The sequence below is a fragment of the Parasteatoda tepidariorum genome, chromosome 2 (assembly GCF_043381705.1).
Source record: "Parasteatoda tepidariorum isolate YZ-2023 chromosome 2, CAS_Ptep_4.0, whole genome shotgun sequence".
In the NCBI taxonomy this organism is placed as follows: Eukaryota; Metazoa; Arthropoda; class Arachnida; order Araneae; family Theridiidae; genus Parasteatoda; species Parasteatoda tepidariorum.
Window position 1 is genome coordinate 91,007,089 of NC_092205.1, and position 12,890 is coordinate 91,019,978.

General features: G+C 28.5%; 1 protein-coding gene across 6 annotated transcripts in view; it reads left to right on the forward strand.

The window, feature by feature from the left end:
• Positions 1-12,890, forward strand: part of LOC107440692 (cancer-related nucleoside-triphosphatase) — a 46,460-nt gene that overhangs the window by 7,478 nt on the left and 26,092 nt on the right. Inside the window, exons 4-6 of one of the 6 annotated variants that reach the window (XM_071177898.1) lie at positions 1,696-1,878; positions 3,229-3,300; positions 3,634-6,385. In XM_071177898.1, coding sequence (XP_071033999.1) covers positions 1,696-1,878; positions 3,229-3,291 — 246 coding nt within the window. In that variant the 3' untranslated portion in view covers positions 3,292-3,300; positions 3,634-6,385. Of the gene's footprint in view, positions 1-1,695; positions 1,879-3,228; positions 3,301-3,633; positions 6,386-12,890 lie in introns of those variants that run through there. The other 5 variants (XM_071177899.1, XM_071177900.1, XM_071177902.1 and 2 more) reach the window with 5 other exon arrangements.

The window sequence follows — 12,890 nt, forward strand, 5'->3', positions numbered from 1 at the left end:
TTCCAGGGCAGAAAACAAGAAAGATGGATGTAAACGAATTAAGTTTTGTCTTCGGCAGACGATTCTTCCATTATTTGTCCGAAATTAATATTCTGCGTTCAGCAGTATAGGCTGAATACCAAATATTTGTATGTTGCATCTCTAATTTAGAAGCAGCAATTATTGTTTATTTTTTTAAATTTAATTTTTTTAATTATAATTTTACAGTGTTGAGCATCATCTTGTATGTCTTTACAATTTAAAAACTCCTTGAAAAAGTTGTTTTTTTTTTGCAATAACGGACCCTATTTGTACAAATTCATAAAAGCGGACCCTGGTTGAAAAAATGTGAATAATTTTTTTCACAATTTCACGAAAAACGGACCTTTCACAAAATGTCTGGACAGACCCCTGTTAATATGGCCAGCCTTCAAAGCTTAACATGGTGCGTAGCATTTTTAAAAAGTGCTTATTTTCGATTTTTAAAAGCCCTTAAAGTTGCTTTTTTCATTGGGTGTTTTTGAAAAGTGATAATTTTTTTTTCTTTCCTTTACCATGTATTCTGCAAAAGGGTGCTTTTCGCATTGTTTTGTTCAAAATTTTCACAATTCATTCACCCACAATCCAGTTTATGCTTACCGTCAGTCGGTAGGGTATGAAGGCGCTAATCGTTTTACATGTTGGATAAAATACTTGCGAGTCTGCATGTGCGCTTACTGAGCTGGGTTCGGTGAGATTCTTGCTCTTTCATGTGCTGCATTTTGCAAGATATTCAAAATGATGGGGGGGGGGGAGTATTTCACCCCTTCATCAGTTGTTGTTAGGCCACTGGGACCATGTCCAAGAGTTCATAGGTTTGATCCCAGGCCGGTTGAGTCACAGAGTCCTCCATGTTCCCATAACAAATCAAAACCTCTGGGGGTACTGATCTAGGAGATTCCTTGTCGTCTGGATTGGTTCAAATTTACAAGAATACGGAATTGAACATTAGTAGTCATGAACCCAAAATTGGGTCGGCTGTTCAACGACGAATGAAAAAAATCAATGGGATAAGTAAATAGGATAAGACTAGTTTAAAAGTAAAAGCACTTTAATGTGTAAAACGAAAGAAAAAAGCATTACTTAGCTATAACGAAGAAATCAGAATAACACTAAGACAACATTGTTTGTTAATGTCTCATATCTTGCATATTTATTATTATTATAGAATTATTATTTGTGGAAAAATTATTTTTTATAGAAAAACAATTGTAATTGAGAGCATTTTAAAAAAAAATCCAACAAATGTATCTATTTTGGTTTGCCTTAGATATTATAAGATTAAAGTTAATGCGATTCATAGAATTGTGTCATATAGATCTTCTAGTGTATGCAGATATTTTTACTCAAGCCCAAATGACATGCAAACATTTCAAAATTTCATATTTATGTTTATTTTAAAATGGCAGATTCCCATCAACATTTAAACTGAAAATCTGACATTTTTATGAGAAAAAACATTTTTGTTCTATTCAAACTAAAGTGTTTATGTAGAATTAATTTAATATTAAATTACATAGCAAAATAAAAGTAAATGTTTCTAAAGATTTTTTTTTTAAAAAAAATAACATACCTTGCCTTTTTTTAATCTAAGCCTATTTAAATTAAATTAGCCAACCATGATTTTTATACTCGTATTTTAGTAACATGATTAATTGCTTTTGTCTCTTTTGAAAGGCTGCTTCTATCTTAGTTTTGGATGAAATTGGTAAAATGGAATTGTTCAGCAAAACATTTTTAGAAGAGGTTAAGAAAGCATTTTCAAGGACAGATATAAGAATTTTAGCAACTATTCCTGTATCTAAGCAGCTGTCTTTTGTGAATGAATTGAGGGATCGAAAGGACTGTTTGTTGATTGAAGTAAGTTAATTTCATTTTCTGTGTTAATTGAAGTAAGTTAATTTCATTTTCTGATTTCTATGACCACCATAAATGTTTTTGGACTCCTATCATTGAAAATTATCTGTAACATTTAAGCACAAATCAATGTGTCTGCATTACAATGAAACAGAACATAATACTGTCAAGCCTCGTAGTCAATTTGTAGGGGAGGGGGCAGAAAATATGTTCATGTTAAAAGTAGCTCACATAATCAGTTAGGAAATTTTTTTATGAAAATTGTACAATGCATGGATATTTTCTATTATCTATATCTATTTGTGTTTTTTAAGCATAAATTTCTACTGTTAATATGCAAATTAATATATATTTCTTTTCAATAAAATTTCTTTTGTATTAAATTAACAACTTTGATACATTTTATCGGCATAAATACAACTAATTACTTTAAAAAATAAGGTTCTAACGGTTATAAACTTAAAAGAAGACCAAAATATTGTGGTTCAGATGTAATTCAAAAAGTATACTCACTTTCTCTGATCTTTGTACTTTGATTTACTTATATTTTCAGATTTTGTTGAAAACAAATAAATAAAAAGTTTATTGAAGAGTAATTAACCGATAGGAGTACACTGATTTTTTGCACAAATTAGAGAGAATTATTAACAAAATAATTGGTAATGCTCTCTGTTTTTGTTTTTATCAACTATATCAGAGTCTGTAATAAGTGCATGTGTTATTACATAATCATCTATAAAACATAGTCTTTAAAGATATTTATTCTGGAAACAAATTGTACGTTTGAACATCAACAACAAAATTGGTTTCTTCTAACAATCGACTTAGATATGATTTAAGACTTAGATATGCATATTGATATTAATTGACTTAGATATGAAAAATCCTTTTTTCTTTCTTTCTCCAAAACATTCGTGAATTGCTTCTGTAGAAATCATTTTTGAAGTCATTTTTGAAGCATTTTCATTTCTTACTTGAGTAAGAAAGGTAAGGTTATTTAATCAACAATTTTTTTAAAATTAATTTTTAACTGTGTGAGAAATATATTTTCAACGCATTTTTAGTTTATATTATTGGATATTGCATGATTTTCAAATGCATCTTATTAGTAAACAAGTATATACAAATAATTTATAATTTTTTTCATCTTAAAATAACACCCATTGCATGATATTTTACTCCGTATCTCTATATTATGCATAATTAACATTCTTATTTTATATTGAATCTTTTAGTATTGATCAAGAGGAAAAAATAAACTATTTAAATAAATTGTTGATTGTAACTAATTAATAACATACTGATGTTTGGCTTTTTATTGAATAATTTGATATCTCTTTTTCTTTTATTTAGGTATCAAGAGAAAATAGAAATAATTTAGAAAAAAGAATTGTTGACTGTTTACTAGAAAAATAATAAAAAATAGTAAGTCTTAGAATTCTGTCTTAGTTTTTGTTTCTCATTAATCCTTAAAAAACTTTATTATTAACTCTTAAATTGTAATATAATATATATTGATTTCTTATTTTTCTATGCATTTAATTTAATTTAACTCATTGAATTTTTTTCACGCTTTTTAATTTTAATCATGCAATTTTATTATTTTAAAATTATTTTCTGTTTTTACTCTCTAGTTAGACCAAATTTAATTCGTTGTTTATAAATACACATGTTGATGTAAACAGCCAAAATGATATGTACCTAATAGAAATATATGCATTATTTAAATCAATGTATTCACTTCAAATTTTATTTCAGACATTTGTAGTAAGTAACAAAAAGAACACATTCTTATTGCATAATTATATCAGTAAGTAACTATATTGTGTATAAAAAATTTTCTTTTTTAGTGCAAAATAAAACTAGTAAAAGGAAAGAAAAGTGATTTTTATTAATTTAAAGGTTAAATGTTTTTTTTTTCTCCAAAAATTGTGATAAATGAATTGGAGACTAATCAGAATATGTGACTAATCAAAATCCAAAAAATTCTCCCTATTTTTGAATTAGTCTCTCTTATCCGTGCACTAACTATTTAGCTTATATTAATGTAATTTTAGCCATCTAATGTACAATTTTGAAAAAATGCAATATGAGTTTTGAAATCACATGAACAAGTGTCAAATGACAAAAACATAATTACTTTATTTATTGTTTAGAAAGTAGTCTTCATAACTTATTGAATTATTTCACTAGTTTGTTCACACAAATAAACATAATGGAAAACTTAACAAAAATGTCATAAAATACATTATTATAATCTGTAGAGAAATTTGAAATATTTTATTCAAAAATTGTTATAAAATTTTCTTTGGAATATGAAGAAAATATAACTTGTGTTGATTATTGATTAACACTAGATTGCCTATGGTAGTCATTTTGACTGCTTTTTAGTTTCAATTAGAAAAACAATTACGTATATAATGACAATTTCTTATAATTTTGTGCAACATATAATTTTTTTATTGTTAATATTTACTAATAACTTGTTATACAACTGTAAATAATATAAAAAATATTAAAAATTAATTTTAGGCAAATTTTTTTACACATTGTTTATTTTTTTACAATCCAGTCATTTTGACTGCTTTTAGGGAATATAGGCATATACTAAGTTTTTGTCTTTTTAGTGTTAAAGATAACTTATTAACTCATAACACGATGCAAATACCTTATTTTAGAATAACAGCAATCTGGAAAAGTCTTTTAAATTGACAAATATTATTTGCAAGAGACCTAGATTTTTATGTTTGAAATCTCATGTAATTACAGATTTTTTTAAGAACTTAAATAATTTTTCTTGATCTTTTTACATCCAATATTTTTAAAAAATTTTACCTACTGAGCAACATGGAAAGGATAACTGATGTGAGCCATGGCTCAAAAACGTAAAATATTTAGCCGCTGTAGCGAGACAACTTACTTTACTATTATGTTTCCTGATAAAAACTGCTGGTATTTTTCCCGCAAAATTATGTTCGTTAAAATGATGCAAAAATTATATACATGTACTTGCAGAATTTAATTCAAAATTTTTTCGACCATTCTTAAATAAAATAATAAATATTAACTAAAAGTTATTTTTTGCATGGAATTATCTTAGGATAACAAAATAATGCTTATTCTTGGAAAATGTCTAAAAATGACGCAAATACTTAATACTCCCACAGGTCAGGGAGAAAAAGGAAAACCTGGAATTATCAGGAAATTTTATTTTAACTCTAAAAATCAAGGAATAGTCAGGGAAAGTTGGAATTTATTTACAAAAACCTAAAAAATTCCTGTGTCATACCTTGAAAATAACCAGTATTAAAATTGTCAATAACAGTAATCAGTTATTGAGATTAGATTTAAATAATATTAACATCTATTACAATTATTTTATAAAAATGTAACTTTTTAGTGAAACTTTTCCATGTTTCCATTCTCATTATATTATATGATTTTGTTCACAAAATCTAATATTTGACATTAGAAATAAAGCAAATGAAAATTTGGTTATTGTATAGATAAAATATAGTATGGATTTTCATTGAAATTTACCTAACATACCTGGAAAAGTCAAGGAATGAAATTTAATGGGTATCCTGCTTAAGCTTTTGAACCATTCACCTCAATCTATAATTTTATCAAAGATGCATAGAAGACTGCAATAGATGGTGAGCAATTTATAAAATTTTTTTACAAACTAAAGTAGAGTTGAATTATTATAGTGTTGTAGTGACATCATATCAATTGAATAACGATTTGTGTAAAATGTTTCTAGACAATACCATAGCACCTGCTGTGTTTTGGTTTACATCCTTATTTTAAGTGGAAATTGAAATAGTATACTTAAAATATATACTTTTCTGAACAGATAATAATCTGTGTCACAGACAATTTTTGCATCAAGATATTCAACATTTATTTCCTTAAAAACTAGTTCATAGAACATGTGCTGTTTATTTTTGAAAAATGTAATAATGAAGTGGGTTGATTCTATTTCTGAAACTCTGTTTCACTTCATAGTTTGGGAAAGAACCGGTATTCTTAATGGCCAATTTGATTTCACTTCATAGTTTCGGAATGAACCGGTGTTCTTAATGACCAATTTGATTTCACTTCAAAGTTTGGGAATGAGATGGTGCTCTTAATGGCCAATTTGATTTCACTTCATAGTTTGGGAATGAACCAGTGTTCTTAACGACCAATTTTATTATCTATTCATAATGCATCTATTGTATAAATTTTTTTTTATTACAACTATAGTTTTATTATTATAAACGAAAATTAAGAACCTAATAAATTTATTAAATGTGTCCTTGTAATTGATGCACATATCCTTTATATTTCTAATCTGTCACTTTATACAAACATAACAAAATCAGTAATTTAATGGTCTGACAAATATTATCTTCAATATTTAATAATTCAGATACAGTAGAAAATTCAAGGAAAAAAATATATTTATGAATTGTTTATATTTATTGTATTTAGCTTGATTGTGAAAATAAAGTGTATCTCAAAAGTTGTTTTAGTTTTATTGCTTTTTACTTCATGTACCATGAATAAGATAAGTAAAATGCATTTTAATGATACTTATTTAAATATTCCTTCAGTTAACAAAAAAAAGAATAAATAAAGCATTAGTATTAAACAAATAAAATATTAGTAAAAAATAAATAAATAAATCATTAGTAAAAAATTAAACAGGTAAATAGGACATAAGTAAAAGATAAAAAGTTGAATTGTTATAACATGATTTTAAAACACATATTAAAATTATTTAATTTCGTTTATTATTTCTATATTATCTCTTCATTGATTGAATTTAAAGAATAAAACACTTGAAACTCTCTGAGAAATTACATGTGTAAAATGGAATTCAATAGTTTGCGTAATTTGATGCAAACTATTAAACAATGCTGTACGAAGTTCAATAATTCATATAAAATTTTTATTCTATTGTAAAATCTACTAGATTTTTTTTCTCCCTAATTCGAATTATTTTGAAAGAGATCCACATAAAACATGAATACCATTTTCATGTAATTTTTTATGTTTTAAACTTTATTTTGAAATGTACACCAGTGAATGTCTGAATATTTTATTAAATCTAATTTTATAGTGTCCAGGTGTAATGGTTTGTTGGACGAGTGTCTTTGGCTCTGCATTTTAATAATTCAGTTTTGTATTTAATAAAGTGGTGTTATCAATTCAGAAGCCACTGTCAAAGAATATGTGGCTGTTTTGATTGAGTTAAACTTATCTTTAGAGAAGTTAGGGTCCTCCTATTTGTGTGTTTAAGGTCAATATTTTCTTATGTGTTTAAAAATAACTGTCGTCATCTAATTTTTTAAAATGTGCACATATTTTAAAAAAATAATTTTCAGAAATAAAATAATTTTATGAAAAAAATGGCAACTTTTCTATGGTTCTGCACAAAAAAAATAAATATTGTGTTTAACTGATGAAATTCGAATCATGTAGAAATCGTTCATTATCAAAGAAGGGCAGTTCGTGTAAATTGTTCGTGTTTGATTGAATTAAACTTATCTTTAGAGATGTTGGGGTCCTATTTGTGTGTTAAAGGTCAATATTTTCTTATGTGTTTAAAAATGACTGTCCTCATCTAATTTAAAAATGTGCATTTATTTAAAAAAAAAAAAATTTCTGAAATAAAATAATTTTTTAAATAAATGGCAATTTTTCTATGGGTCTCCACGAAAAAAGAAAATATTGTGTGTAAATGATGAAATTCGAATCGATAGCTTTCCAGGTATTATATTTATTTTATGTAAAGTTCCTTTAAGTGTTTTGCAAGACTTTCTCATGAAATTTTTAAAGAAACACTTCGTCGGTTTTCTAGTAACAGTAATGACATCAAATGAACTGCAGTTTTCTTCTTACTTACTTTAAAAACTTATTTAGTTTTCTATTCTACTAATAACAGAGTAGATAACTAAATAAGTTTTTCTTTCTAGTTGTGCGCAATACAAATAATGCATCCAAACATCAAGGTTTTCTGTTCGATATAAACATTTTTTGATCATTCCACTGTTCTGACAGTATGCAGTTGAACCTCACTAACGCAAACCACTTAACGTGAAACATTGCTTTACATGAAATTTGTGTTTGGTCCCGTGAGTCACCAATCAATTATTGTTGCGTTTAACATAAAATTTTCAAGCTGATTATTGCTTAACATGAAAAGAAACTGGACACAGCTCCAGATAATAAACTTTTGAATAAAATCCTAATCATTCATTTTGAAGAATGCTATTACTATATTTTTTCCTTTGTTAGAAGAAACAGATGAGCAAATCATTAAAATAGTAAAAATATAAAAATAAAATAGTTTAATTAAGTAAACTTATAAGCTTATTTTAATTTGTTTGGTTCATAATAGCGTTGTTTGCATGCATTAATGTAGCACATAACATGTATTAATAGTACGTAAGAAATTGTTTTCATGGTGTATCGGCATGGGTGCCACTCATCAGTCCTAAGGACTGAAATCAGTCTGGAGAAAAGAGCTGTGGAATGATTTTCTGTCCACCATTAAATATTTATTAATTTGTCTTTCAAATTAAGTTTTCATTCACGAATTATTATCTAAATCTGCTTGAGTTAGTATTTCCCCCCCCCCTAATATTTTGAGATAGTGGGCAATGTTAAATTAAGATTATTTTTTAAAATATCAAATTTATGGATCTATTACAAAGCATTACTGATGATGAAGTGTAAAATAAGTAGAAATATGGATGGCTCAAAGAAAAACTTGCTAGTGTATTTTAGTAATTAGTGTAAAAAATAAGTTTTTTTTAGCTGTAAAAAATAATGAAATGATGAAAAATATTTTTTTTTCTTCTTTTTTTAGAAAAATAATCTATCTTTGCTATAATATGTGGGCCATTCTCATGGAAAATGAGATACAAATTTCTGAAAAATTCTTCAAAATAGCGCTACACCGTTAATTGATCAAAATTGATTAATTGATCAAAAAACAAGTTCAGTCTTGAAATATTTCTGGAGTGGCACTCGTGATTTATCGGATAAGACGAAATTCGGTTAACATGAAATAACTATGATAGTGCCGCTGATTTTGCTTTAACGAGGTTAGACTGTACTTCAAAATCCATTTCAGTTTTATACTTTGTTGAGTTATTCAACTTAGACTTGGATCAAGATAAATTTGAGCAAGAGTTCGCTCTTTACCATGGTGAAAAACTTCCGTCATAAATATCCAACTGTGAATAATTAGATTATGCCTGGCCCAAAATAAATGAAAATACAGTTAATGGAGTGTTAAAATTGCCAAAACTTCAGAAATTGAAGATGGTTGTGCCACTTAGCAATGCATCTATAGAGAGAATATTCTTAATGATTAAAAAAAAATCATACTGAATTAAGGGCAAGCTTGGGAATTTCAACACTGATTGAAAAATTAGACTTAGGAAGAAAAATTAGAAATTTCCTGTTGCTATAATGAAACTTTCCCTTTAGACAAGTTGCAAAAAGTGCTTGTTACAAGAAGTTAAATACAAGATAATTCCTATTTTTTAGTTCTGTAAATTATTTGTAAATTAGTATTTAAAAAGTCCTAAAATTTATAAAGATTTGATTAATTTTTTTCTTCTTTCCCTTGTTCATGAATATGAATTGAAAGCAAAAATTTCTGCGTTTTAAAAGTAAAGTATATGAGTGACTGGAAAAACATCATTATTTTTGTGTTTTATCACAACTACTTCGTTACAAATACAGTTNCATTCAGCGAAGAAAACGCTGAAGTAGCAAACGTTGGCGATCAAATAGCAACCCTTATGTTTACTTCCGCTATCAGTTCTCGTTGAACAGACTTTTTTTTTTATAGTAGTAGGAGTAACTATGAAACGTAGTTCCTGCTTCATTACTTGAAGCAGACGAACTTTGCCGAATAAATTAATTTACACTTATGTTCAAAATGGTTTTGAGTAAAAATTTAGCTTATATTAAACATGAAGAATTATTAAGAAATATATAGATGAGCCAAATTTTTTTTTTTCAATTTATTCATTTAGCCTTCAATTTTTTATGCCTTTCTCGACAGCGAATATTTAAATTAAAAAATTCTGGGGAATTATCAAATACTTGCAATTTCGCTAGTTTAATGCTCTTTTTTTTTCCCTGTAAGAAATTAAATACATCTAAAATTTGTCCTCTTCCTTTGAAATAACATCTACGTTTCACGGATGTTCATTCGCTAGTGTAAGTCTGATCAAAGTGATACTTTATCTATTATTCGTAATGACTAGCTTGAATATTAGTTATATGTGATTCTAAATACTTAATTCTTGTTAACGTTCAGCCACAGGGGCATTTTCATGCCGTCCGTTGACGGACCCGCGAGGATTTTTACCCATCAAATTCGAAAAATTAGCTGTGTTAGAACCTTATTTCTTTACTATGCTAACATTAAAAGTAGTTTCCGGGAATCGCTACAAAATACTTTTTTTTTTATCTCACTGCTCTTTTTTTTTATTGCACCACACTACGCTACAAACTACGACGAAAAAGCCGCGACTACAGTGGTTTCACTACTTCCGACCACTGGTCTTGTCTTGACCTCACATTTTAAATCCCCCCACTGATATGTTTACATTATTTAATTATTGTTGTTGTTGTTTATAATGCGACTTGCCACACTAGCAAGCCTGTTTGGTGAAACCGAGCAAATTTAAGGCAGAGGGTGCGTTTCTTGGTCTGTTTGCACAGTAGAGTAGTATAGCCATCTACGGCCAAGAATTCGTCTTCAGCCACTCACCCATTTATAGGGCGGACCCATTCATTCATCCACATATCGTAATGCTTGACCTGGATCAGAGAACGATCGTTCTCCAATCCAGTACCCCCAGAGGCATTGATTTGTTATATTTAATTGTAAATGTGATTACTGAAAGGTCTCGGGTAATCTTAAGATATACCCCAGAGAGCTCTTGTTCAATGTTAGCTTTACGTTAGTAGGTTTATTTTATTTTATAACCGTCGTTGAACAGCTGACCCCAATTTTAGGGTTTATGACTACCAATGTTCAAATCCGTAGCCTTGTAATTTTGAACCCAATCCAGAAGACAAGAGAACTCCTGTATTAAGTATATGCTAACCGTGGGAGGTTCTACTGGTTTTCCTCTCTATGTAGCTCAAAGGCGAGTTAGTTCCATCAAAAAGTCCTCCACGAAGGCAAACTTCTCCCAATACTTGATCCAGGAGCTCCCTTGTCTTCTGGATCGGGTTCATAATTACAAAGATTCAGAGTTGAGTATTAGTTGTCGGAAGCCTTTCAATTGGGTCTCTGATTCTTGCAGATTATGACCACTCATTTTTTTCAAAAATAATATTGTTGGAGGTGAATTTTTAATTTAAGTAAGCAAATTTCCTATCATATTTTGTTTAAGAAATCCAGTGGAGTGCAGGAAAAGAGCCAGGGTTTATGGATGGTTGACTGAATGTAAAAAATAACAAGCCTCTTAAAACCGGAAGAAATTCAAAAAACTTCCGGTGTATCCCTCCGCTTATGTCATGCTTACGAGGCGATGTGTGAACATGGTTAATATTCTAGGAAGTTATATTAATGTGATTTGTGTTTAAATTAACGCTTAATTTTACCATTCATAAGAGTTTCCTGTAATTTATAAATTCTAACTGCTTGTGAGCCGAAAACAAATTGAAGACAATATCACAACAGTTGTAAAATTGCCCATATTTTGAGTTTTATCCCTTATTTGGCTATATTTGTGTAAAATATCACCGTTTGATATTTTTTTGGTTGGTTGCATCTTTCCGGGCATAGCATGCTAGCGGTGTCTTCAGAATTCATATACGAGTATGTGGTTTGTTTGGTTGAAATTTAAATTGGAAAATGGCGTTATATTATAAACGCTTCAAGTAATGATATTGGATGGAGCCCTTTTTGAAGCTTAGGCGTAAAAATCGATCGGAAATCGTAACCTCGAAGTTTTACGACGAATTTCAATCCCTAGCGTCATCTGTTCTCAGCTTTATACCAGGGGTTTCCAACTTACATGAGGCCAGGGGCTACAATTAAAAACGCAAAGCAAATGGCGGGCCGCAACTTTATCAAAATTTTATGTAGGACTCTTATGTAGGATGTTTGAAGGAACATGTTAAATATTACTGTCAGATTTTTACCAAGTTGTACAATACAAAAGTATTGAATTACAAATTAAAATAAGAAGTAGATTTTTAAAAATACTTAATTGTTACTTAGTAATATTTTTAAAAATATTAAATAAATAATAAAAATTCGGGCTACAATAACTTTAATGAGCACCTATGTATTAAACAATTAATGTGCAACAGATATCTAATTGTTAAGATATAAAACTTTAAAAAGGTTGGTATTAAAACTTACATAGTACCACACAAAATGCTCAATTAGAAAATTGAGGCTTGTCTGCTGCAACCACCAGAGAATTTACATTTAAAATTTACAAATGTGTGTGTAAATATTTTCGTCCAAAACGAGTGGTTTCAAAAAAGTAAATCGGAGAATTTTTTCGAGAAAATTTTTGATACACACACGCTGAATTATATTCACAAAATACAAAAGAAGGGAAAAAAAGAGCAACACGCGCGATTTTTTTTGTATTTGAATAAATATTTTCTTGTATGCGAAACCCGAGAAATAATTTTTCTTGCACCGTTGGTATGTTAAATTTCACAGAAACGAAGAAATTAGGTTTCTATTAACAAAAAAAGTATTTTAAACCCATATAGATTTTTTACGAAATTTGTCCGCAAAAAAATGACAACTAATATATTTTAGTTCGCGGGCTACAAAAAAAAGATGCGGCCCCATGCCGCCAGTTGGAAACCCCTACTTTAGACGGTCAACCATTCATAGCAGACAGGTGTGTATCAATATACTACACGACCTTTTGTACTTAGTACACTTAAAAGTAGCTAACACTCTAAGTGAATGAGCACATTTTGTATAAATTTAATTTCAAAACAAAGTTTAATTAAAACTTCAAATA